We start from the raw sequence: 27,525 nt of genomic DNA, 5'->3' as shown, positions 1-27,525 counted from the left end.
TTTACATGGAGCTTGGTCAGTGCTTGATGGTATCCTTGTTTATAGGCAGCAGGGGCTTCCCTCGCCTAGAGAGAGCTGAGACTGCCTGTAACAAGAACCTCCCAGTTATGGTCTGAACAGCAGCATACTGACAAAAGGTGAAAATCATGCTGTTCCTGAGCACAGGATTAAAAGAAAAGAAAAAAAAAAAAAGGAATCTCTATGCTTCTAAGATATATACCAGAGCCTCTCAGTCAACGTGCTTGCTTTCATGCTGACTGGTCAGGCCAGCAGTCCTCTTTACACATAGTTTGGTCAACATTTGATGATATTCTTTTGATGCAGATAAAGGCATTTCACTTGCCTAACCTGACCCTCTGTTTTCTGAGTTAGGCTTCCTTTCTGAGTTCCAACTCAGAAAAGTAACTTTATCCCTTCCCCACTCTTAACTTTTTTGACTTTTTTTTTTTACTTTATGTGTTTGAATGTTTTGCATGTATGTATGTATGTATGTATGTATGTATGTATGTATGTATGTATGTATACCAGGTACATGCCTAGTGCCTTAAGCTATCAGGTTCTCTGGAGTTATAGATAGCTGTTAGCCTCCAGGTTGACACTAGGAACCAAACCCATATCTTCCGTAAGAGCAACAAGTGTTCTTAACCGTGGAGCCATCTCTCCAGCCCCTCCCTCTCTCACTGTTTCTGCTCCTTATAACCTAGACCTAGAGGAAATCTTAAGTCTGCTTGTTAGTAGAATTATTAGGGCCAGAGACTTGTTCTTGGTGCACCAACAGGCAGAGTGGGTCAATAAGCTGTGAAAGAAGCAAGTAAGAGTGAAAAGCAGAAAAAGGAAATATATTTAATATGTCCGCATAGGAAAGATGCAGGAAAAAACCAACCAACCAAACAAACAAACAAAAAAACAGGTACAGTGACACATACGCATACACCCTGACACAAACACTAGTTCCACTTTTTGGTTCCTGACATGATGTCTAGGTGTGACTGCAAGGGGAAAGGGTTAAGTAAAACTCGTCTGGGTCAGGTGAAGTCCTGTGCGTTACTGGCCCACCACTGTCTGAGATGCAGGCTCTTGCAGGGTCTGACAAGGAACAACACTGGTACCAGGCTTCAGACTTTTCCTACTCCAAGAATTCCTGAGACCAATTCCAGCTTCTTGGGGACCACAGTTTCAACTGTCTGGCCACTAGAAGGAGGGTCACTAGCATCTCTTTAGAGCCCCTTCATTCCTTCCAGGATGCTCACATGCTTGCCCTGATATCTAGGAAACATCCACTGTCTCTGAGTTCTTCCTCTCCCCTACGCAGGGATATGTAGGTATCCAGTGAAGAGCCTGGATGTTTTCTTTACTTCTATATCCAAAAAGCCTAACATTTCCACTTCTCTCCTAATAGGTATAGAGCTCTCCAGCTTGCTTGGCCTGTTATTTCCTCTAACTCCAATGATGTCACCCTTGAGCTCCCTCCTGAGTCCATTTTTAAATTATTTTATTAGCAAGCCAAGATGTGGAAAGAGCACCCTTGGCCTGTTGTAGTACAAAAATTGCCACACAAACCACTCAAGCATCAGTCTCAGTGATATACTGAGGGTTAATTTGAGTGTTACACCCCATGACTGACCATGGCCAGGGATACAGCAGACCCAAACTGTGACATTCGTCTGCTTCTAAGGCAAGCTTTTTATAAGGAAAACTGTAACCAAGTAACAACCAGGTAACAAAACCATAAGCAGGTAACAACCAACAAAACTGTGACTAGGTAATAACCAGGTTATAAAGCTATAACCTGGTAACAACCAAGTATCAGGTGTAGAAAGCAACACTACGTTATTTTGACTAGCTAGACAAAATGTTTCTAACTGAACTTTAATTTGATCTGTTCTTTAGTTGGGGGACTTGACCAAATGTCAAAGAGACATAATCACTGGATGGCAAAGCCTGAAAAACTTGAACTTAATTTCACCTTATAATTAAGATGGAGACCAAAAAATAAAGTGGCAATGATTGTGTAAAGGCTAAAGCAGGTCTCAACATACCCCAGTGACAAAAAAAAAATGTAGTGTGTGTACCCAGCTATAGTAGCCGTTGACTTCCAAAAGACAGAAACCCAGATTTATCACTGATCAGTGATAAAGATTATATAAACGTGTTTCTTAACCCAAGCTATCATTTCTCCTGATTAAAATAGTTCACCCCTAATATTTTACCCTTGTAGAAGTCAATCATGCATTTCTTTTCCTTAAGTAAAAATTTTAAAATTTCTGAGGACAACTGAAAGGGGACGCAGAGATGACTCAGCAGTTAAGAGTGCTTACTGTTCTTGGAAAAGACTGGATGGATTCCCAGCACCTAGGAGAAGGGCAAAACCAGCTCCAGGGAATCAGGGTCTGGAACTCCTAAGGCACTGTACTAACAGGCACATAGCCCATCCCACCCACACAAACACATCATTAAAAATTAAGTGAAATAACATATCTAAGATATCCAATATCAATTTGGGATGTTCAGTTTCAGCACAAAAGAACACAGTGTTTAAAATCAAAACAACAAAAATGAAAACAGAAAGGAAAATTTCCACCTGTATAATTGGCCCTGAGATGAGAGACACAGTGTGGACAACTCCTGCTTTGCTACATCCTGCATCAGCTTTGTTACTCCTAGGAATTTAAAATGGGGTATGAAGAGGTAGAGACTTCAGGGTTTTGTTTCAGGCCATGGAGGCAAAGCTGTTTCTTCTTGGTCAAAAGAAGGAGGTGGAAATGTGACATTCTGATCTGCTCCAAAGATTAGATGGTTACACACTATTATCTCCTCCCGTGAAAGTTAATCCAGGTGGGCTGCTCAATCACCCCCCTAGATACCCTAGGCTCTGCCATGGCGATGGGAGGAATAATTGTTCTCTTAAGAAGACAATGCATGTTCCTTTTCCAGAACGTTCTCTCCCTACCTCCCTGAACAGTACCTTTCAGAGCTTCTCCCTTGGAAACATTGAACTTTCCCCCCTTTCTTCATTCTTTTTCTTTCAGATAGTGGCAAAATCCAAGCATACTTTTCCAGACACCTTGGGTCTCACTCCACACCCTGCCTCTGGGGATCATGGCTGCTTGGTGACCTCCAGTGCAAAAAAGGGTGGCTTTTCCTCCTTCTCTTCCTCATCTCCCCCCTCTCAACAGATGCCAAAGTTTCAGCTGCCTACCCACTTTTTTCTTGTCAAATTCCTTGAGCTTCCTTGAGTCTAGCTTTAGTTTTTTGTTTTGTTTTGTTTTGCTTGTTTTTCCTAAATTTTATTCACATTGGTGTTCTGCCTCCGCGCATGTCTGTATGAGGGTGTCAGATATCCTGGAATTAGAATTAGAGACAGTTGTGAGCTGCCACGTGGGTTCTTAGATTTGAACCCAGGTCCTCTGGATGAGCAGCCAATGCTCTTAACTGCTAAGCCACTAAGCCATCTCTCCAGTCCTTTGTGTGTGTGGTATTTTTTGTTGTTGTTGTTTTGTTTGTTTGTTTTGTAGACAGGGTCTCTCTGTGTAGCCTTGGCTGTCCTGGACTCGCTTTGTAGACCAGGCTAGTCTTGACCTCACAACGATTCACCCGCCTCTGCCTCCTGAGTGCCGGGATTAAAGGTGTGTGCCACCAAGCCAAGGAAAGTAAGCATCCAAAAAAGGACTGACAAGTTTCTTGGTAACATTGTCAGCAGCTATCCTGGCTAGATAGAGTCATAGCTTGTGAAGTTCATGGAGAAATTTAAAGCCTGTTGGGGCCATTTGCTGTTTTGAATTAAGAATCTGTGGTGTGCTGAGATTAAAGGCATGCGCCACAGCAGAGGCAGGAGGATCACTGTGAGTTCGAGGCCAGCCTGGTTTACAAAGCAACTCCAGGACAGCCAAGGATAACACAGAGAGACCCTGTCTTGGGCGGGGGGTGGGGTGGGGGGTGGGGTGGAAAGAAGGAAAGAAAAGAAAAGAATCTGTGGTGCTGGTCAGCTGGGCTATCAGCTCTATCAACAAGATACCAGAATCACTGAATGACACCTTTGCTTTGCCGAGACAGTTGATGCTAGTTAGCTGGAACTGAGACATTAGCTAAGGTTGTACCCAGTGTTGGCTGGTTTTTAAGGCATGAAAGGCTCGTGGAGAGCGGCTGAGGCTTGGCACTGCGTGTGTCTGGTCTGGTGTGCTAGAAAAGAGCCCGGAGAAGCTTTTGGTGAAAGTGCAGCCTGGTTACAGCAGAAGACCCCAGCAGTTTGAGACACCAGTATCATGGGACGACTGCTAAGGCCAGCAGCAGCCCTAGAGTGGAAAAGGCCTGAGCCCACTAAACAAGCTGTGTGTGGTACGGCAAGCCCTTTGGTCGAGCCCAGGAGATTGTAAATCTCAGAAGCCCGGCCCTGACCTTTACATGGCTGGACTTTGGTTTTGCTTTGATCTGACTGTGACTGTGCCTGGTTTTTTTCTTCTTGTAATAAGAAAGGATTGAATTTATTTTGATTTTATAGGAGCCCATACAGGTAGAGACTTTGGATTTCAGAAGAGACGTTGAATTTTTTTTTTTAAAGAAAGAATGAGTAAACTTTTAAATTGTTTGAATTTGTAAAGAGTGCCTGACTTTTAAGTTTATGTTTTATATTGGAATATGTATTAAAATATAAGACCTTAGGGTTGTTAAAAACAACAACAACAGAAGCAGCAGCAACAAATGGTTATTGTTTAATAGTGTTGGCGAGTCAAGTTCACAATGGGCCAACTGTCTGGGCTATTTTTTTTTCTTTTGGGTCAACTTCCAATAAACTAGAGTCATCTAAGAAGAGGGAAATCGCGGGGGGGGGGGGGGGGGAGGGATGCTCCTTAAGTTCTGGCTGTCGGCATTTTCTTAATTAGTGGTTGCTGGGTGAGGGTCCAGCCCATTTTAAGTGGGGACACTCCTGAGCTGGTGGTCCTGGGTTCTCTATATTAATAAAAAATAAATAAACTGAGCAAGTCAGTAAGCAGCATTCTTCATGGCCTCTGCATCAGCTCCTGGCTCCAGATCCTTGCCCTGAATGCTTTTAATGATTGACTGTGGTGGGGAAATATAAACAGAACAAACTCTTTCTTCCTCAAGTTGCTTAGGAAGTTTCACCGTCAGGAGAGATGAGTTTGGTGTCTTCCAGTTTTTATGTCCTTTTTCTAAGGTGTTGAATTACTCCTTTTCTAGTTTGTAAGAGAAGTTCCCCAACTTCTAGCATAGGATCCTTCCATTTTGGCAGCTGCCTGGTAAAGTCCCCAAACAATAAAGGAATCAGGCAACTTCAGGAGAGCAGAGCCCCATCTCTCACCAGGATGCTGTCTAGCCCACCTCCATAAATCCCGGCAAAGTCCACACAAAGTCCAGCCTGCCACAGTTATAACAGTAAATTGCCAAACTACGGTATCTTGTGGTTCTTCCAAGTTCACAAGGGTGAAGGAACTAGGGTGACCCCAGGGAAGTGCCTTGCCTTTTCCACTGTGACCCGGTCTCTAGGCCCTAAGCCTGTGCCTCAGCAGTGCAGGAAGCCCCCAACCCACGTATGTCCAGCGGCCTGTGGGTCCAGCTTCTCTAGCGCGCGATCGGCCAGGCGGCGCAAGCTGACGTCACCGCGGCGGAGCTTTAGGCGCCTTGGGAGGCGGGCAGAAGCTCTGGGCCAGCGGGCGGGCGTGTGCCGGATGCAGTCTGGGCGGCTGGGCTGCTGCTCAGCTAGGGACAGCTAGGTGTGGGGAGCACGAGAGCCAGGTGAGTGCGTGCTCGGCGCCGCGTGGGGGTGGCGGGACTGCGGGTCGCGCTGTGCGGGCCAGGGGACCGCGTCCCAGGTGTGGTTTTTGAAAGTTGAGTAGGAAACACTGACAGTTCAGTCGTTTCTCTTCCAGACACTTGGGCGGCATGGTGCTAGCGGGTCAGGACTGGAGGATAAAGTCCAACCCTGTTTGCTCCAAATATTTAGATAATTGCTCTTGGATGCATAGATTACACTGGCTGAGCGAAGTCAGTACTACAAGTGGAGGAGTTTTCAAAGGGGACTGAACAACCTCTTCTTAAGACCCCACCCAACACGTGGGGTCTAAAGTTTGTCAATTTTAGGTGGCTTGTTACTGGGCTCCCTTTGAAACCTGTCTGTGGTGAGTTGAGCTTTACTTTTATTGTCTATATTTTGTTCTTTGACAATTTCATATGTGGACATAAAACGTTCTGGTTACTTTGTGCAGTTGTCTGCTTTTACTGTTTTTGTTTTGTTTTTCTCAGAGTGTGTGTGTGGGGTGTCTTTCTATGATTCCCAGGCTAGCTAGGATCTCAAGCTTATATAATTCTCCTGCCTCAGCCATAGCAGCACAGGGGCTATTTCAGGGTAGCATCACACCAAACTATTGCTATTGAGTTTTAATAATTGACTTTAAAAAATTAACCAGTTTATTACAGTAGTTACTAAAATAATACTGAAAAAGCTTTTTTTGTGTGTGTGGGTGGTGGAGTCTTACTTTTATGGGTTTTTGTTGTTTTGTTTGCTTGTTTGTTTGGTTGGTTGGTTTGGTTTACAGTCGTTAACCCATTGGCTGGGAAGTCGTTGAGAGATTTTAAGCTCATAATTAATTTACTTATAAAGACAAATGAAATATTTAGGGAGTCATATTCAAAGGCGGCAGTACACCAGCCATTTAAAGCACAGCTGAATGGATACAGACAGACCAAGTTATTTCTTCAGCTCCACTCATGATTAATCTCAACGAAGGTGTCCATTTTCCCAGGAAGGGCCAACACCAACGATGAAATTAGAGACCCAAGGAGCCTGGGTTGATCCTCGGCATCTCTGACTGTTGAGCCTGGGGAAAGGCTATAAGTTAAGCTCAGGTAGCATCTGGTAACTACTTGGCTCTAAATTCTTCAAGTTCTCCCACAGGGTAAAGAGTAACTTTCTAGAAAGTACTAAGTTTTGTGGCTTCCCTCAGAAGGCATTCCAGGAGAATGTCTTAGGAAGAGGAAGAGTTGCTGAGGGCTCAATGACACCAATGGTCCTTACTCAGGAGAGCTGTCCTGGTCCCTGGGCCACTGTGCTTATACAGCAGAAAAGAAGGGCTAGAATGTAGGGGACAACAAAGTTATATAACAACAACAACAAAAACAACTAATAATAATAATAATAATAATAATAATAATAATAATAATAATAATACAGGGATGAGCAGGAGGAGGAGGAGGAAAGCAGTTCACATTACAAGAACCATTAGTTTGACTTAAAATCTTCATATCCTTGGAACAATTACAAGGCGTGGACTTTAGCAAGTGTATTTTACAGCCACTGTCATGCTCGCTCTCAAGCACCCAGGTAGGCATTTTAACCACTGAGTCATAGGGAAGGGAATCTAGAGCACCCAGGAGATAAGGGCTATTGAACTTTTATCTGTGTTCACCATGTGTGTCTGTCTCTCATTTTATCTACTCTTTCCCCTCATCCTCTTTCTCTCTCCCCTCCTCTCTGCCTAACCTAAGCACATTGTGGGAGGGCACTGGTGTCCTTCCTCAGGCTACCCATCATGTCACCTTGCTTTTTGAGAGGGCCTCACCAACCTAGGCCCAGGGATTCACCTGTCTGCCTCCTGCTGTCTCACCAGCACTGGGATAACAACTCAGGTCTAATTGTTTGTGAGTACTGTGCTGACTGAGCTAGCTCCTTGGTCCCTGAATGTATCTTTTCTGTATATCCTGATAGTTTTTACAGCACGCACTATAAAGGCCTGCAGGAAGGAGACGAGAACATGAGTTGATGGGGAAATGCAGAGTGAACTTGTGTCTACAGACTGAGCCCTTCCTTTCCTGTCATTAAATCAACCACTCCACATCTCTAAGACAGTTTCTTCTTCAGATCAGGGAACTGGGGAGTGTGTTAGCATGATCCGTATTTCATTTAAGGGACCCTGAATGGTTCCCTTGTGGGTCAGTTGAAGGTCCAGGGAAGTAGAAGGCTGGGCCGTGAACATTTAGCATTTTTGTCTGACTTGTTAGTAGAAATGCTACATCATTTAGTTGTTCACGCTGTTATACTGTGTAAGTGTTAAACAAGTGGCGTTATGACCTGAAAAAGGTTTACAGTGCTAGGGACCCAATTCTAGCTCATGTTTTCTTGCCCAGCTAAGACTGTAGTTGTGAGGCTCAAAGACGACTTTAAGATATTGTAAGTAACAGTGTGTAAAATACTAGATTAAATGCAATTTAAAATTTCAGTCGTGGCTGAAAGGGAGATGGCTTTTCGATAATAATTCAAATGTGCTGTACATCTTATATCTTGTCCAACACATCTTAGTTCATACTACACACGTTTTAAGACGCACATATAGCGAGTGGGTCCTGTTTTAGATGACATAGCTCTAGGGACATTAAATTGATATACTGATAGATGTTAATCTAGGCTGCCTTTTTTTTTTATCTTAAATTGCATTTGTAGTTGTAGCCTCTTGCTTTAAGTAACTACAGAATTGCTTCTAACAAGCATTTGTAATAAACACAGAAAGAAAATAATTGTAGGAAGAATAGAAATTGAGGAACTGAGATTTCCTTACTGTGTCAGTGTGTGCCTACAGTGGTGGGGAAACTTAGTTTTGTAACCTCATGATCTGACTTACATTAAGAATCTCTCTGACCCTTTGCTCCTGTTCCATAACATGGATGATGCTACTGTATTTGATCTTTGCCCTTTCCCAGTCACAGATCTCGCCCAAATCCTTAGTGTCTTCTGAGACTTTGTCTTTTCTTGTTCTTAATGAGGTTAAGCTTCACCACCGAGTTACATCCCAACCCTAACCAGAGGGCCAAGTTTTTCACGCCCCAGTTTGTATGAGTGAGATTGCCTAGGGTGGGGCTCCTGGGTAGCTGGAGGGTGGGCGTGGTCTCAGAAAGGTCTAGTGATGACAGAGTTAAGACTTTTAGCTCCACCTATGGACCACTGGAAAGGGAGGAAGAGGACTGGTGGTTCAGCTCTATAAAACTTAAGCTGCAATATCTGAACAGAAAGATTTACTTGGCTGTTTACATGCATTGGTGCCCAAGGAAGAGGCCATCTCTCAACTCTGTGGGAAAGAAGCTAGAAGCTGTCTTTCTGAGGACCCTAACTGAAGTCTCTGTGAGAAGGTATTTTTTTGACATTCACCCACGTCCTTTATAACACTCACCATGTAGCTGTTGTTGACCTGGAACTTGCTATTAGAGCAGGCTGGCCTTGAACTTGTAGTCATCCCCATTGCTCTGCCTTCCAACTGCTGGGATTATATTTACACACTGCCATGCTTGGCTAGCAATGTCCCATGCTGGACACTGGTAAACTAAGCACGGTGTCCTGCATTCTGTGAACCTATTTTTATTCAACCCAAGGGAGGCTGTGGGAACATGAGTTATTACCAGTCATTTACAAGTCCAAGTGACAGCCTACTACCTGGATTGATGTCTGAAATAGAGAGGCTGTCTAATGGGACTGAGCCCTTAGCTGATGGCCAAGTAGACAGAGGTGGAATACAATTGAGTTATTGGAAACTTAAGCTGGGTTCACTAGAAAGTTACTCAGTGAATGTGTCTGTCCCCAATCCAGCTGCAGCAATGGTCATTTGTGAGTGTAGTAGAAGAGAAACTCTGTGTATTCTAGATATTCAATATACCGCCTATGATAATACTTCAAGTTAAACGTGTATTTCAGAAGCAAAGAGCTATAATCTAGAAGTATAGCTTCTCATGACTAAATCTAGCAGTTCAAGTTTAATTCAAACCAGCCCACTCAATCACCTTCACCTTCAAATCCAAGCTACGAATGGAATTTATTTGGCATGTGTGGAACTGATTTACACTGTGAGTACGTAGCCACCTTAAGCAGTGGGTTCATTCCAGTACAGATTTTTTTTTTTGCTACTGAATTTCTCTAAATATACATTATATCTTGAATTCCAGGTACATATGCAGATCTCCTCCCCCCCAGGAGAATGTGCTCGGTCTCCTTCTGGTTCCCCCTATGGAAGCAGAGTTGTTATCCCCATGGGTCATAAATAGTTATCACTAACAACTGCTTTATTCTAAGAGATTGTCCAAGTGCCTTGTGTTGTCAACAAAAAATAATTGCCACTATTCGCTTCATTCTTTCACTACAAATGTGAAAAGATGCCACAGACTGCCAGGTTTGACCTCTTTTCACAGGAGGGGTTCATGACTGACTTCATCTCAGCTTCAACTAATTGTAAATTATGAATCTCAAGACATTTTTCATGTTTTTTTTAAAAAAATAAAATAATACATTACAAAAATGTCACTCACCTAGACTGAGTTCTACAGATTTGGGTTTAAAATATCTTCAAGACCAAAGATTACACTTTCAATATCAACATTGAAAATGTTGTTCATTTTCTTATTTGTCCTAATTTTGAAGAATTTGTTGACTTGCTACCAAGTTGAAGATAAACAGCACAGCAATCTAGTCCAGAGCAGTTGGTGGTGGCTTGCACAACTAACACAGCTGAGGGAGTGAATCATCTAATCTTAGCGCAGTGCTGTAGCACTGGTCACTTGATTTCACTTGCTTTTGCTTTTCCAGTCTTTTTTTTTTTTTTTTAAATCAGGGATTCATCTTAATTTGCCAGATTATAGCTGACTGTTATATATTTAGTTTCTTCCAACATATATAACAGTTTCAAATATATAAAGATAGCCTTATTTTGTTCATGATCTTGTGTATAGTGCATCTCCTGTATATTTGGTACTTTTTCTTTCTTTTTAAATTTTTAAAATTAATTTATTCATATTACATCTCAATTGTTATCCCATCCCTTGTATCCTCTCGTTCCTCCCTCCCTCCCGCTCTCACCCTATTCCCCTCCTCTATGTCTGTGACTGAGGGGGACTTCTTCCACCTGTATATGCTCATAGGGTATCAAGTCTCTTCTTGGTAGCCTGTTATCCTTTCTCTGAGTGCCACCAGGCCTCCCCATCAAGGGGATGTGGTCAAATATGGGGCATCCGAGTTCGTGTGAAAGTCAGTCCCTGCTCTCCACTCAACTGTGGAGAATGTCCTGTCCTTTGGCTAGATCATGTTTGATACTTTTTCATGACTGGGGTGATAATGTGTTTTGGGGAAACAATATCACGAAAGTAATGTAGCTATCTAAGTGCATCCTGTCAGTATTCCAGTGCGTGAGAAGCTCATCTATCTTATCACTGATGAGCATCACCTTGATGACTCACTTTTGCCTTTATGAATCAGGTGTGTCTTAGGAGATATACTTGAACTGTGTACATCCTGTTTCTCCTTAAACTGTTGTTCAGTGATTTTTGTCACGCACTTGGGGAATATGTTGTACTTTATAATTGTTTTAATGATATATTTTAAAGAAGTTTCAGTCTTGCATTTCTAATTTTTTTTCTCTTTGGAACAATTAGCTGTACTTTCCTACACTTATCTACCTATTTGTGTCAGTCCTGACTCATGGTATTTCACTATCCTTTGGGTCACAATCCCATGTTATCCCTATTTTATTTGCTGCTGAAATTGTCTCAGCTTTTGACACAAGGTTGATAGTGATATATATATATATATATATATATATATATATATATATATATATATATATATATATATATATATATCCCACTACCATTTTTTAGATCATTTCCTTCTTCTATAGTGTCACAAACATACGCTCATTGTCAAACTTGGCACTCTGGTTATGTTTATATAGAATGATATGAAAACTCAACTTGTTTTTCTTACTAGCTATCCTCTGAGCCTCTGTTTTATGCTGTGCATAGAATCCAGGGCCTTGTGCATCGGTGCATGCCAGTAGACACCCTCTTAGTACATGTGATTTCCACCTACACTACTACTATACTTAGCTTCTTACACAGGTAAGACCTGATTATTGTCCTAAATTTGGAGTCTTTCCTTTTATGAGAAAGAGATAAAATTGGCAAGATTTATGTGTTTTAAGTGAATGGCCAGTTTTAAAAAATCAAATATTGACGTTATAAGTATTTTAAAATAGACACTGCATACATTAGCTTCTGTTTATTAGGCTCTGGTAAGGAACCAGGAATATTTTATTAGCTTAGTAGCTTCATCAAGCCCGAATGTTCGTGAGAGGAAGTTGTGTAGAGCCTCTGAAATTTTCAGTGTCCTTGCATCAATTGTGAAGCCTTTTCTCTTTAGTGTTATCTTTGGGCAAGACTTTAAACTTGCTTCTTCCTTCTCAAAATAAACAAAAGTCCTTAGAAATATTTTTCTTTCCTCTGATTTTTTGAAGTTCAGAACACAATGTAATATGCACAGAATTTGAGACATTCTCCCTCTATGGGTTTTTTGGGGTTTTTTTTTTTTTTGGTTTTTTTTTTTTTTTTTTTGGTTTTTTTTTTTTTTTGGTTTTTGAGACAGGGTTTCTCTGTGTAGCCTTGGCCATCCTGGACTCACTTTGTAGACCAGGCTGGCCTCGAACTCACAGCGATCCGCCTGCCTCTGCCTCCTGAGTGCTGGGATTAAAGGCATGCGCCACCATGCCCGGCCTCCCTCTATGGTTTTTTAAACCTTTGGTTGAATTTATAGTGGTGAAGTGTTCAGTTACATTTCAAATAAATGTTGATGCTATTCCTGTTAGCAGTGGCACAACAGCGCAGGGATTCATTTCAGAGGGCACAGATTACAGAAAGCACTAGAAACCAGAATTGTTAAATATGCAGATTTTCTTCTTCAGAGGAAGGAGATGGCATCTGTTTACCTGGAAGGCTGGAAGTAGGTGCTGTCTGGTAACCTGGTACCTTTTACAGTTCTATGGAGCCAGCCTTCAATGGAATCCCCCGATATCCCAAGCAATCCTCTCAGTCAGTAGAACTATCTTCATGTTCTATAAATCTTTGCTCTCTAGGCCCTTATCCAGAACACTGTTTATTACTTAATGTAACTCATTCTATGGTAAAGGTCACAGGTGCTTTGCCAAAGAGATGCACTTTGAATTGCTCTCTGTGTAGCTGATGCTTGGCCTTGAATGTCTGTGGGCCACCATGTCTAGCTCTTCCTCCCACTCCTTTGTGTTCCCTCCCCCTCAAATTATTATCTTCTTTAAGTGTGTGTGTGTGTGTGTGTGTGTGTGTGTGTGTGTGTGTGTGTGTGCAAAACCTGCTGAATCCATTGAGTATTGCTGCTATGTATGTGCGTTTAGAGGTGACCACTTCAGATTAGACAGCCTATCTCTCAGAGGCCTTTTCCCTTGAGTAAACTGATTCTCCCTCTCTCAGCTGCCATTAATGACCCAGAGTTCTTCATCTAGGGGTGGTACTTTGTGAGATTTTCCCCATCTACATTGGCAGGTGTTGTCATATACATCTTGTTTAGGCTACCATGTGGTCCAGGTTTCATGGGTAGGCTTACCTGTCACATATAGAAGACACTATTTCATGTCAGACACCCTAATGCTCTGGCTCTTATAATCCATCCATCCCATCATTTGGGATGGTCTCTGAGTGTTAGGTCTTCAGGAAAGAAACAATACACACTGTAGAAAAGACAGTATCGTCAACAAATGATGTTGGAAAACAGGTTGTCCACATGTAGAAGAATGTAATTAAGCTCTTACCTATTGCCATGCACAAAAATCAGTTCTAAGTGGATGAAAGTCACTAATGTGAAACTGGAAATGTTGAAACCACTAGACCAAAAGACAGGCAATGCCCTCTAATATATAGGTGTATAAGAGGACTTTCTTTCTTTCTTTCTTTCTTTCTTTTTTTTTTTGTTTTTGTTTTTGTTTTTGGTTTTTTTGAGACAGGGTTTCTCTGTGTAGCCTTGGCTGTCCTGAACTTGCTTTGTAGACCAGGCTGGCCTTGAACTCAGGTTGATCCGCCTGCCTCGGCCTCCCGAGTGCTGGCATTAAAGGTGTGTGCCACCATGCCTGGTGAGAGGACTTTCTTAATAAGGTCCCATTTGCTCAGGACTTCAGGCCAACAATTGACAAATAGGACCCTGAATCACAGACCTTAATGTGAAACTCGAAATGCTGAGTCAGCAAGAAGAGAATAGAGGCAGTCTTCTACAAGATGCTGGTGAATGCACGGGCTTGATGAAAAAGAGTCCATTTTCTCAAGAATTAAGGCCAACAGTTGACAGATAGGACCCTATGAAATTTAAAAAGCATTTGTACAGCAAAAGAAACAGTCAGTTGAGTGAAGTAAAATCCAGTATAGAAAGAATCTTTGTCAGCTGTACTTTTCATAAAGGAGTAATACCAAGAATATATAAAGAAATCAAAAAACAAAAAATAAAGGAAGCAACCTAATTAAAAATATGCTATAGAATGAGAATTTTCAAAAGAAAAATGAGAAATGACCAAGAAGTAGCTGTAGCAGTGTTCAACATCCTTATCAATTGGGCAAAATATAAGTTAACAATACTTTAAGATTTCATCATACCCTAGACAGAATGGCTAATATCAAGAAATGCTGTGGAAAATGTGAGTAAGTGAGAGCACTTGATATTGGTGCTATTGCAAAAAGGTGGAAATAATCAATTTTAGAACAATTCTTTGATATACACAGAATATTATCATTTCTTATGTATACATAAGCATACTTTCACATGTAATGGGATAGATGTACTTGTTTATTTTCACACAGATTAAATATTATCTGGGATGTTCAATATTTTGACTTTATAATCCTTGGTGCTGTGAATGCCACTTCACGTAGACATATACAAAATAGCAGTAACATGCTCATGGCTACTTGATAAATTGTTGCAAATTCTGTTATAATCTCAAGCCAAAATTCCTGTAATGATTTTTTTTTTATTAAGATCAAGTCAACACTTCAAACAGCATTTTTAAAAAGTCAAACAATTTAAGACAAAGATATATTTAATAGAAGATATATTACCTAGATATTTATGAGGAATAATGATACGAAAACATGGCTTTATTTTATATAATGAAACCATTATACTTCTTCTTCTTCTTCTTCTTAAGATTCATTTATTTTTATTTCATGTGTGTGGGTATTTTTGTACCATAGGTGTGTGCTTGTTGCCTCAGGACACCAGCAGAGTGTGTTACATCCCCTGGAATTAGAGTTACAGAGAATTGTGAGCGTCTGTGTGGGTGCTGGGAATCGAACCCATGTCTTCTGGAAGAGCAACAAGTGCTTTTAACCTATAAGCCATCTTTCCAGTTCACCTTTATGTTTCTTTAAGAGTAGAAAATGTTGTGCAGTAGTAAAATTGCACATTTTTTTGCAATTCATAACACATAACAGTCAAATCTAAGACAAGGTATTTTAGGCATCACTTATTGCTGTTGTATGGTGGTATATGCAATGCCTCGGGCACGTATTCTATGATGAGACATGGGTGAGCTCTGCCAGAAAAACCATAATTTCATCGTGTGTTTGATTTTAAAACTGTATTTACTTTTGAACATTTATTCAGATACTTTTTACAGTTGCCACATTTTCTGTGAACCACCCCCCCCCCATTTAATTCCAGGGCTATATATGGAGTTGAGACCCATAGTAGAAGAAGATATTCACAAATAATAAACCTTTTCTCTTGTTAATTGGGTCTTTAGCTTGTGGTTTTATACATACCCATGTTCATATGTGTGCTTACACACATGCAGGTATATGTGTGGAGCCCAAAGGTCGATGTTGGATCTTGCGCAATTGTTCTTAGATTTTGAGACAGAGTCTTTCACAGAACTTGGAGTTTGCTGATTTGGCTAGACTGGCTGGCTGGAAAGCCCTGGGAATCCTCCTGTCTCCATCCCCTAACACTGAGTTGTAGGCATCCCTGACATTCTTACATAGTTGGTGGGAACTGAACTCAGTTCCTCATGAGTTAACAGCAAACACTTTACTCACTGAGCTCTATCCAGAGTTCTTGTTTTGTTTTTTGTTTGTCTACTTTTGTCAGTTCTCATTTTGTTTTTTTATTTGCCCACTTTTGCAGTTATTTAGTGTGTGTGTGTGTGTGTGTGTGTGTGTGTGTGTGTGTGTGTGTGTCACAATACACCTGTGAAGGTCAGAGAACAGCTTGTAGTAGGTGGTAGTTGGTTCTTTCCTTCTTCCGTGTGGGCTGAGGGTATTGAGCTCAGATTGTCATCCTTGCGGCAAGTGTACTTACCCACCGGAGCATCTTCCTGGCCCGTTTTGCCTTTTTAAAAGTCTCAGAATGTGTATGCTGAAGCTCTACCACTGAAGCACATCCTCAGCCTATTGTAGATTTTAGTTCCTGAATTTTAGCAACAGGGAGAAGTGCAGGGAACGGATTCACCTTTCCTAAAACAGCATTTAGGAAAACCTAAGGCAGAGGCGTGGCTATTGGGGGAGGAGGTTGTGGCCCCGTGGTTAAGAACACTCATTTCCCCTTCAGGAGACCTTCCCAGCACCCACATGACAGTTCATAACCACTTACAACTCTGGTTCTAGGGGATCCTGCACCGTTTACTGTCCGTTTCTGGTACTAGATGCTTATGTGGTACACAGAATTTGCAAGCCAACTGTCACGCACACGAAATAAAATAAAGGTTAAAGAAAACTTAAGGAACCAGAGAGCTGACGTAGCAGGTTAAATGTAGTTGCCGATGTCCTGGAAGACCTAAGTTTGGTTCCTGGCACCCATCTTGGGCAGCTTGACCACCTTTAACTCCAGCTCCAGAGGATCCAGTGCCCACTTCTTGCCTCTTTGGGCACCTACACACAAATGGCATGCACAGAGGGTGACATATAAAAGGTTAAAATCTTTTTAAAAAATAATTTATTTAGATTACATCCTGATTGTTCTCCCCTCACTTGTATCTTCCTGTCCCCTACCCCCTACGCCCTTTCACCCTATTCCCCTCCCCTAGACCTCTGACAGAAGGGAACTAACTTCCGCATCATATGATCACAGCCTACCATGTCTCATCTCATCTGGACAGCCTGCTTCCTCTTCTTCTGAGTGCCTCTAGGCATCCTCACCAAGGGGAAGTGGTCAAATTGAGGGCACCACAGTTCATGTCAGAGGCAATCCCCACTCTCCCCACAGCTGTCCATTGGCTAGATCTCAACAGGGGGACTAGGTTTATTGCTTGCATTGACCTTGGTTGGTACAGCAGTTTGTGCAGGCCCCCCTGGGTCCAGATCCTCCAGCCTTGATGGTTTTCTTGTGGGGCCCAGGGCCCGTCTGTGTCCCCATTCTTCCATACCATTCTCACCTGGAGTACAGTATACCTGGAGTACAGATCCCAGCATCTGTCCCGATTCCCTGCTGAGTGGAGACTCTCGGTGGACATGCTCCACCACACAACAAGGACATTGGCTCAGCTATGTTCATAGCAACATTATTTGTAATAGTCCAAATTTGGAAACAACCTAGATGTCTCTCAGACATCAGACTGTTGGCTATTTACACAGTGGAATACTACTCAGCTATTAAAAACAAGGAAATCTTGAAATTTGCACGCACATGGATTGAAATAGAAATGATCATCCTGAGTGAGATAACCCAGACCCAGAAAGACATGCATGGCACATACTCACTTATATGTGGATATTAGCCCAACGCGGATGACCTCTAAAATGTTAAAATCTTAAAGAAAATAAAAGCTTGAGGGAAATATATTTTTGCAAAAGTACTAAAGAGGACAAGGCAGTTGGCCATCTAGGAGGGTGTTCTTTGTGCTTAGTTGGTTTTAGCAAAAGTTCATGTCTCTGAGCCCAAGAACCTGAAGTCCTTTCGGGTAATCCTCATTTTACCCCACACCCTTTTGCAAGAATATCTGCCTTAGTTTTCTATGCAAACTGGACCTTATTTCTGCACATAACTCCTAAGCTTTTCCCAGCATTCACCATATAAGACCACAATTAGTATTATGAGCCTCTGGCGTATTTATTGAATATGTATATGATCTTAGTCACAGTTTCTATTGCTGTGATAAAACCCCATGACCAAGAGCAAGTTGCTAGGGAAATTAGTGTTCCTTATAAATACAGCCCTGAGGGAATCCAGGGTAAGAACCTGCAGGATGGAACTGAAGTGGCACCCAGGGAAGAGTGTAGCATCTCCTGGCTTGTTCAGTTTTCTTATACACCTCAGGACCACCTATCTACCCAGGGGCAGCACCATCAGCAGTGAACTGGGCTCTCCCATATCATCAATCAAGAAAGAAAATGCCCCACAGGCTTATCCACAGGCCATTCTGGTGGAGAAACTTCTTTTTCAGTTGAGATTCCCTCACCCAAAATGATTCCATCCTGTGTTAAGTTGACCTAAAAGTAGCCAGAACACAGGATTACCTCCCATTAGGAGGGCATCTCCCTATCTGCCTTGTCCTCAGATCACTGCTACCATGATGTAAAGGCCTGGAGCCCTGTCAGTGGGCTGACTCCAAACTAATCACTAAGTAATCTTAGACTTTTCAGTACTGGATGCTTTGAGGTAGATGTGCCAGATGTGGGGCACAGGAAAACCACTGGTCAACAGAAGAAAATTTAAAAGTAAGGAGTGATTTTTGAAGTTAAAATGCATGGTTCATGTGCTTTTTCATTTGTTACCCAAGACTTCTAACTCCTTGTTAGTACTAGTATCTTTGCATTAATGTCAGTAAGTAGTTTAAACCACTTAATCAGTGGCTCTGAGGTTGGGATTAGCTCTTCATATTCCTCTATTGTTTGTAGGAAAGAAAAAAGCCTAAGGGTCCAGGTGTGAACCCTTACTGGTGGCTACCCTCGCATCTTCCCACGTGCATAGTAGTTAACAAGTGGGCAAGGATATCTAGCTGCAGAGTTTACCTGTGTATTGATCTACTTTATATACTTTTCATTATGTAGAAATCAGGTTTTGCTCTTGGATTAAAGTAAGCTTATGGTAAAAGAGATAATTCTTACTTTTGAAGAAGATTAACATAGCAGGATGCAGAGAAGAAAAAGGCTCAAAACTTAAAAAAACAAAAGCAGAAAGGAGTGGGATCTTACTGATGAGAAAACAAGAGGACAAGAACTGGTGAAGCCTGTTGACCCCAGAAAAGAGGCAGATGGGAAAAGGAAGGGGAAGCTATGCCATTTGGAAGGACTTTCAGCTTGGATAAGATTTGTAAAGTTCTTTGGAAGAGTTTTTTTTAAGAGTGTGTGTGTGTGTGTGTGTGTGTGTGTGTGTGTGTGTACATTCAATCATTCATTTATTCGCCTTACATGCTGCTTGTATCCCCATCCCTCCCCACCGCCTAGACCCACCATCCCCTTCCTCTATCCCTCAGAAAAGAGGAGCCCCCGCCTTCTCATACATCCCAGCTCATCAAACTGTCTCAGGAATGAGTGTATCCTCTTCCCTTGTGGCCTGGCAAGGCAATCCTGTCAAGGGAGAGCAATCGAAAAGATGGCAAGAGAGTCCATGTCACAGAGAGACCCCCCACTCTCACTACTAGAGGACCCACATGAAGCCTGAGCTGCCTGTCTGCTACATCTGTGTAGGGGGCCTAGGTCCAGTCCAGGCAAGGCCATTGATTGGTGCTGCAGTCTTATCAAGACCCTCTGGGCCCTGGTCAGTTGGCTCTGTTGGTCTTCTTGTGAGGCTCTTGTCACCTCCGGGTCCTTTTCTCCTTCCCCCCTCTTTTCCACAAGGCCCCCTATGCAGAAGACCTGGGATAGAGAAATGAGAAAATTCCTCTCAATGGGTGGTTCCCTAGAAATCAGGAAACAAGAAGGTTGGGATGCTGAATTTTGTCACAGGAAAGTCTGCATATGGTTTGATTTATTTTCCTTTGTGTTAAAAAAAAAAAGTGCCAATCTACTAAGCAGTACACATGACAGGAAGGTGCCACCACAAGGAAAGATTACTGTGACTGTAGGGGTGGTGGACACTTTTCTGAGTCATCTCAGTTAACGAGAGATTACTTGTTGTGGTATGTATGGAAGTCTTATACTTTCTTTGATTTTAATCCTGAGTGTACTTTTTTGTTTCAGCTTAGGGTAATGCATTTTCCTATGAGAACTCTAGAATTTGTTTCTGTTCTCCCTCCCTTCATCTACGTCTTCCTCACCTCTGCTGGGTGATATTCCAGAGTTAGACCTGTCTAATGCATTGGGCTGTAACCCTTGAGAAAGTCTGTAGAACTCCTTAGGAATTATGTGGCTGCTCAGCAGTGAGGATGCAGACACAGCCCAGCTATGGGGACCACAACCAACTCCACACACTTCTAACGTCCTTACCAATTTATCAGTTCTAGATCACCAGCTGCTGGCATGGTGATCTTTCTTTGGTTCTTCAGCTCCAGTTGTAGCCTTTTATTAGTGAAAAATATTTTTTAAAATCTCATTTTCATCTTGAGCCAATGACTAATTTAAGTCCAGTGGTATGTTCTTGATTCTTACTGTGTTTTGGGAGGATACAAAGTGGCCATTGTGGCTGGTCACAGTGGAGTTGTCAGTAGGAGACTTGACTGGAGACATACATAACTTGTTTTCTGAAGATGTGGAGATATTTAACAAAATACAAGTGAGGTAAAGTTCCTACCTCACTTGTGCCTTTTTTTTTTTTTGATTGCCTCAGGAGAAAAGAACTTTGGTGAGTTGCTATGGTTCCTTGTACTACTGCATTAAAAAAATAGAGTGGTGAATGCTAAGTTTAGGACATAAAAATTATTCAGAAATTTATGAGTTTTGCCCATTTTGCCTAGGCACACCTTTGAATTCCTTTGTATGTATCCTGCCTGTTTCTTTTGGAACTTCATTCTGAGACTTGAAACTCTCATCTATTTGGGAGAATACTGCCCAGAATTTCTTTAAATATTGGTTCTACTCTATTCCCCCTTCCCAGGTCTCTAGTTACAGGTATGAGAGATTATGATAAACCTTTCTCCCTCCTTTTTTTTAAAAAATGAAGTTCTCCTTAAATTTGGAGGCTCTCTTTCATCCATGGAGGCACTTTTCCCCCCTCATTTTCAAATTTTAATCCTATATGTTTCCTGCATAAGTTTCATATAAACCAAAATCCTAGGAAGAAGGGGACAGAAATGAAGTAACTCCAGCCCCCTGAGCCCTTTCTCTCCTGTGTCTGCACATATAAATCTCACACACAGGAAACATAACTCATGAAAAACAGGCAAGAGAAAGCTCTTCACAGATTGATGACATTTAAACATTAAAACTAGTTTACTGAATGTGACATGTTAAGGCTGTTTCATAAGTTCAGTTCACCTTATGTCTCGGTCTAATCAGATTTGTAAGGGGCTTTTTAGTAGTGTTCATTGTGAAGCATTTTAAACTTGATCTGTAAATTTAATTCTCAGGGTTTAAAGTTCTGAATTGGTTAATCACTCATTTGAAGTAGCTAATACGTTTTACACTTATTTGATTCTAAAATTTAAATATATTTCCCTGTTAAGGTTTTGTCATTGGAGATAATTTGGAAGTTTATCTTCTTGAAGGGGAGAAAAGACAGAGGTGTACAATCCGGCAATCAGAGAATCCTCCTTAACTAAGCCCACTTTCTAATAGCAATGTCACAAACTCTAAGATCACAAAATGATACGATGAACTGACAGGGTCTTTATCCTGTAGTCTGAATTTAAGTTTTATTATATGCACTTAAAGCTAGATAAGATGAGAACTTTTTCATCTTCAGTTACTTTTGAGGACTTTGTGCATTGGTTGATTAATTATGGTCCTGTTTTTGTAGACATTTGAGAGCAAGTGTGAGCAGAGGACTCAGTTATGGCTCTTCCATGTTACCTGATTGAGGTGGTTCTTAAGCCAGGGATATGAGAAGAATGGTCATTTGGAAGGAATCTACAGACTAACAGAACACTTTAAAAACTTGCTTTAAAAGTACTATAACCTTGGGCTGGAGACATGGCTCAGTCGCTGAAGGCTAGGCTCACAACCAAAAGGAACACTATTGTTACCTGTGTTGTGCTGACGGTCTCTTTATTCATATTAATAATTTACTGTTGGTGTTCTCTCTGTAGAAAAAATTCTAAAGATGTCTTCCAGTAATGACCACGTTTTAGTACAAATGTCACAGAGAAACACCAACGGCCTTCCTGGAATGAACTCCAATGACTCAAAGATGCCTACAGGAGATGTGCTAAGTTTTCGTAACATCACCTATCGAGTGAAAGTGAAAAGTGGGTTTTTAGTCCGGAAAGCAGTTGAGAAAGAAATACTCTCGGATATCAAGTAAGTGTATGACCTCTTTAAAAGATTGTTTTATTTATCTACAGTGACCTTTACAGAATTTTTATTAACAAGTTGCCGTGAATACTTCACTTCATGTCTTTGTATATATGTGTGTAGACACATGTTTTTATTTCTTTAGTCTAAACTAGGAAATCAATTACCTGATCTCTTGTTAGGCATATATTTTACTTGCATAGGAACTGTCAGAACTTTTAAAAAATGGTCTCATCCTTTTGAGAAATTGACCATTTTAATATACCATTTTGTTAAGACTGGTAAGTCTTTTCATTAGAGATAGAGGTCTGACTTTGCAATTTATGGTGTGTTCATTATAAAGCTGTAATTGTAACCTCATATTTAGTTTTCCAGTTTTTTTTAAATAGAAGTTCTGCTAATACACTTTTTTATACGTGTGTGCATTTATTTCATCTGTTATATTCTAGTAGAAATAAAGGAGGTGGAAATGCGGTATAATTTGAAAGTCATTTGATTTTTCAACTATGCCTGTTTTATTAAATGACTTATTTATGGTGAGCTGATTGCGATGGTTCTGAGACTGGGTTGGCCTGAGGCATTGCACTATTACAACTATCCTTGGGGCTGAACGTGCTGTCGTGCCTCCCTTTTCTTTAATCCTAACTAAGAATAGGAGAGGTCTGCTAACTGCAAAGCAGTTATCATTTGTACATGCTTAGGTAGAACAGACTTATGAAAAAATGCTACTCTTGTGAAGCATAATAATCTAGGAATTAGGATGTAGCTTAGTGTTAGGTGACTTGTCTGTCATATACAAGGCTGTGGGTTCGGTCCCCAGTACCACACACAGAGACAGCCTGTCACTTCACGTTTGTATTGAAAGATAAAGAAGGTGATATTACCTGAATAAATACTCTTTGAATAGATTTACAGGACACACCGTGAGGTGGTACTCTGTGTGTAGGCATATGCCATGGTGTAATGTCAGGGATTCCATTCAGAGCTTTGTGCATGTTAGACAGGTGTTCTCCCACTGAACCACACTGCTTATAGTCTTATTTTACTTGTTACAGTCTCTGTTTTCTGTCAGCTGTTGAGATTTTGAGCTCTTAGTGTCCCACGTCTGCTGGCATGCCCTCCCCGCTCCTGTGGACATCTAGCCTTTGGAACCTTAAACCAAACTGAACTCTTAAGTTGCTTCTGGTCGTGGTGGTATACCACAGCAACAGGAGAACAATTGACACAACTGTATATTCTCCCAGGTTTCTGTCCTCCTCACTAGCATCATCGCTATTTGTGTTGGTACTCCTTTTCTTCCTGATTTGGTTGCAAGAAAACCTTCAGGGTAATTTTCAATTCTCCTTTGCTACTTTTATTTATTCCTCATTATTTTTTTTTAAAAGGATTTCTTTGGTACAGGAAGAAGTTCTAGTGTCACTGAGTAACTTACCCTGCCTGTGACCTGCACTCAGCTGATGTTCGTTTTTGTAGAAGATGGTTTTTATAACCAGGATCTGGGTACTTAGAACTTTCATTGCTATGGCAGTGTAATTGCCTCTGCTTTCTGAATGAGACGAGCTAGGGTGTGTGTGTGTGTGTGTGTGTGTGTGTGTGTGTGTGTGTGTGTGTGTGTATGTATGTATGTATGTATGTGCATATATAGACAGACATATACTTTTCTTTGAAAAAGTCTCTCATGTTCAAATGCACATAGATCTCGTTATTCTGAATGAGAGAAGTTAGTGGTGGATAAAGCTCTGGGGAAGGGGCAGTTAGTGGGCATCCACTCTCATGCATTCTAGGAGTTTCCTAGCTGGGCTTTTCTATAGCTATCTGTTTATAGATAATATATAATTCCTTATTAACATATCAAGTGTAATTTAATATTTTCCATTTGTTCTGAATTTGTGTGTTTTCTTTCCCCTCAATGTGTATAAAACTTGGCTATCATTTTCTCTCCCTCCCTCTTCTATCTTAGGGATTAAATCCAGGGCTCTGGACATGCTAGACAGATATTTTACTATCAACATACATCTCCAGTTTTCATTATTCTTAGTGTACTTGCTAATCAGCTTAGTTTTTTTTTATTCTGTCAGTAGTAGTAGTAATAGTAATAGCAGCAGCAGCAGCAGCAATACATAGAAAAAGTCTAATAAAAGTGATCAGGTGTTGTTGTTGTTTCTAATAATGTTGGTTTTTTGGCTTTTAAATCAAGATGTAATGAATCCTAAATTAACCTAAAATTCACCATGAAAACAAGGATGACTTGAATTCCTGATCTTCTTGTCTCTCTGTCCCCGATTCTGGATTACAGATGTGACCACCACCTCCCTCTAATAGGAAGGATTAGTACATTATTTGTGTAGGAAATAATAAAGGAGAATATGAAACTAAGTTTTCTAGATGTTTACTTATATCCACTAAGTTGTTTCCTATTCCTTATTTTATTAATAGAATTAGCTTTAAGTGATACATCATAACATAAAGATGACATTTAGTAATAGGGTGAATTCCTGCCTTATTTTGCTTTAAAAGTTTTTCCCTTAAAAGTCACAGACTGTATAACCTCATCAGTCAGGTGACTGAGCAGGAAGATTTCTGTGCTATGGAAATCCATCAGGGCTATATAGTTCTAGGCTAGCCTGGGCTAGAGTGTGAGGAACTGTCTTCAAACCCAAGTCTCAATCATAAAAATGCAGGTGCCTTTATTTGATAAATTTTGAATGCCTGCTAAGTTATTGATATTACACAGATTTTTTTCAGAGACTTTATATTTCACGTAGGAATTCAGAAACTGGAATACATTCACTGTGCTATTCTCTGCTGTGACATAGGTACAACTCGCTGTGAGTTGGAGGAACAGGGTGTCAGAACTGAGGAAGTGTGTGTGTTGCTGAGTTGTCTGTGTGTGGGGAAATGGGCCTCCTTCCAAACTGCCAGTAAGCAAAATAGGACAAAAGGATTGACAATTATCCACTAAATGCAATCAAAGTGACAGGGATCCCCAATATTTCATCCTCTGCATTCAGAAAGGTGAGCAGAGTCTTCGTGTGTCACAGTTCTTCCCAGAGGGAGAACCACACATGCAAAGGCTGTAAAGCAATAAACAGAGTAGGAAATGCCTTGAGAGGGATGGCAGAAGGGCAGAGGGTAGGGTGGGGCAGTTAGGAGATTGTAGGGCACAGAGTAGAACAGAGGTCATCAGCAGATGGTAAAGGGGCAGGTCATCAATTTTGAGCTGTATAAGCCATACAGCAGTGTTGTAACTGAGCTCTGGCTTCATGGCATGAAAGCTGATACAGCTCTGAAAACACAGTTCTTTTATTCAATTCACACTATTGGTGAAAACAGGGAGTAGGTGGCCAGCTGGACTGTGCTGATCCAGGAGGATCCAGCCTTTAGTTTTTCATGTGAGTATCTGCTTCTTCTCTTAGCTTATTCCGTGTCCTAAATGAGAGTCTCTGTGTCCATACATAGTGATGAGTGAGTGGAGTCAAAATTAACCAGTGCCCCAGATGCAAACACTTGGAATCCAACTTCATTATTTTCTTTAATGGTAGAATTTAATATAAATATAAGCCAACTTCAGAGACCTATTAAACTATCATAACACAGTATTGTTCAGTTTCTGCTTGAATCATTCTGGATTTCTTAGCCTTTATATAAGTAGATATTTTTATTTATTTTATTTTTTTACTCTGAATATTTTTATTACTTTATTTAGATTACAACTCAGTTGTTCTCCCATCACTTGTATCCTTCCATTCCTCCTACCCTCCCACCCCCACCCTATACCCTCCCTTAGGTCCATGTCCAAGGGGGATCTCCTCCCCCACTTTATGGTCCCAGGCTAACAAGTCTCATCCTGATAGTCTGCCTACTCTTTCTTTGAGTGCCACCAGGGCTCTCCACCAAGGGCAGCTCGTCAAATATGGGGCACCAGAGCTCATGTCAGAGTTAGTAGATATTTTCAAATACCGAAAGAGTTTTGTGGCAGTGGAGTCTCACTGGGGAAAAAAAGGTTCTATTCATTTTCAAAGCAGGTGCTAGGTAGCTACTGACATAGGAGATACATCAGAGGTATAAATACATGGACACTGCAAGTTTACCCTGGCGTTTCTGTGTCTGTGTGTTGGACAGTGTCTGTGTCTCTATGCTGGAGGGGTAGCACGTTGAAAGAATAAGAGATTTTTCTGTGTTACAGCTTGATTGAGCCTTAATGGCCCATTATTATATTTGTCTGGTATTTCACTAAGCGGTACATACATCAGTCAACAAGCAAAGCAAAAGGTACATTTCACCTTACCCCTACCAGCCATTGTATAGTTCTGATACATCAGGTACAGAAGGCAATAAATGGGGAGTTTCTCTGAGGTATAAGTGCAGGGTGACAGATGCACTGGACCTTTTATTGCTCATGACAAAGTGTAATCATAAGAAATGAATGAGGTAGTTGGCAGTTTTGGCTTTGGGTACCCTATGTAAAAGTAACTTTTATTCTCCTGGCTTAATTGTTATTTGGGAGGCCAGCTGCCTCCTTCTGCTAACCTAGGCCTAGTTCTGGAAGGTCTAGCCTCCATACGATCGCATCTAGGCTTAGAATGGTTTAGCCTTTGAAACTTACTGCTTAGTAAGTTCACCCTTACTTGTTCTTTCTGAGCTCTGGACTGGCTGGTTCAACTCAGCTGTTCTGGCTCAAATTTTTCTCCCAGCTGACTTATTCTGACTTCTCTCTTTGCCCCATAATTACTCTGCTTGGCCTCAAACTAACTCAGCGATCTGCTCTAATCTTTTGGCTTCTTCTCATTTTCTGGTCTGTTCTGTCTTCACCTGAGTTCTCCCTCTGCAGCCCATCTCTCTATTACTGTCCTGGTAAAACACTGCCTCCTTGCTCTGAAAACTGCCTCTTAAGTAGCTCCCTTTCCACTCTTTTCTGATGAGAATTGCTTGTATCCTATTCTGTGAAATATTCTCTGAATCATCACCTTTCCTGCCACTCAATTAGAGATCACTTTCAAACCTGGGTGCTTCCTTCTACAACCTAACTTTACCTTTGTTTGAGATTAAAGGCATGCCTGGACCTAAGTTTTTCTTTATCTGATACTTGCTGTATACCAGGCTGGTGTTGAACCCAGATGTGTTTGCCTCTGTCTCCTGGATTAAAGACATGTTTGTATTTCAGCCAGACCACACAGACCTAGAAGGTCTTTGGATGTGATATCTTGCCAGAACAGCTATATTCTGAATTAACTCCACAATGTTCGCTGTGGAAAAGTTATACCTATTGACCAGTTCTAGGGATTAACATGACACCAGAGTATTGGCTGAGCCAACTCGGGCCTCTCTTCACCATTCCTATGCACTTGTTCTTCTCCTTCT

The 27,525-nt window shown here is 41.2% G+C and overlaps 1 protein-coding gene across 7 annotated transcripts in view; it reads left to right on the top strand.

The window, feature by feature from the left end:
* The window catches only part of LOC311600067 (broad substrate specificity ATP-binding cassette transporter ABCG2), a 110,392-nt gene that overhangs the window by 53,155 nt on the left and 29,712 nt on the right, over positions 1-27,525 (top strand). For 4 of the 7 annotated variants that reach the window (XM_084786329.1, XM_084786325.1, XM_084786330.1 and 1 more), the window contains one exon: positions 21,960-22,170. In XM_084786329.1, coding sequence (XP_084642455.1) covers positions 21,974-22,170 — 197 coding nt within the window. In that variant the 5' untranslated portion in view covers positions 21,960-21,973. Of the gene's footprint in view, positions 1-5,620; positions 5,752-5,921; positions 6,135-9,018; positions 9,136-21,959; positions 22,171-27,525 lie in introns of those variants that run through there. The other 3 variants (XM_084786324.1, XM_084786326.1, XM_084786327.1) reach the window with 3 other exon arrangements.

This window comes from Acomys minous, assembly GCF_964271855.1.
Source record: "Acomys minous genome assembly, chromosome: 6".
Classification (NCBI taxonomy): Eukaryota; Metazoa; Chordata; class Mammalia; order Rodentia; family Muridae; genus Acomys; species Acomys minous.
This window is presented reverse-complemented; position numbering and strand designations above follow the sequence as displayed.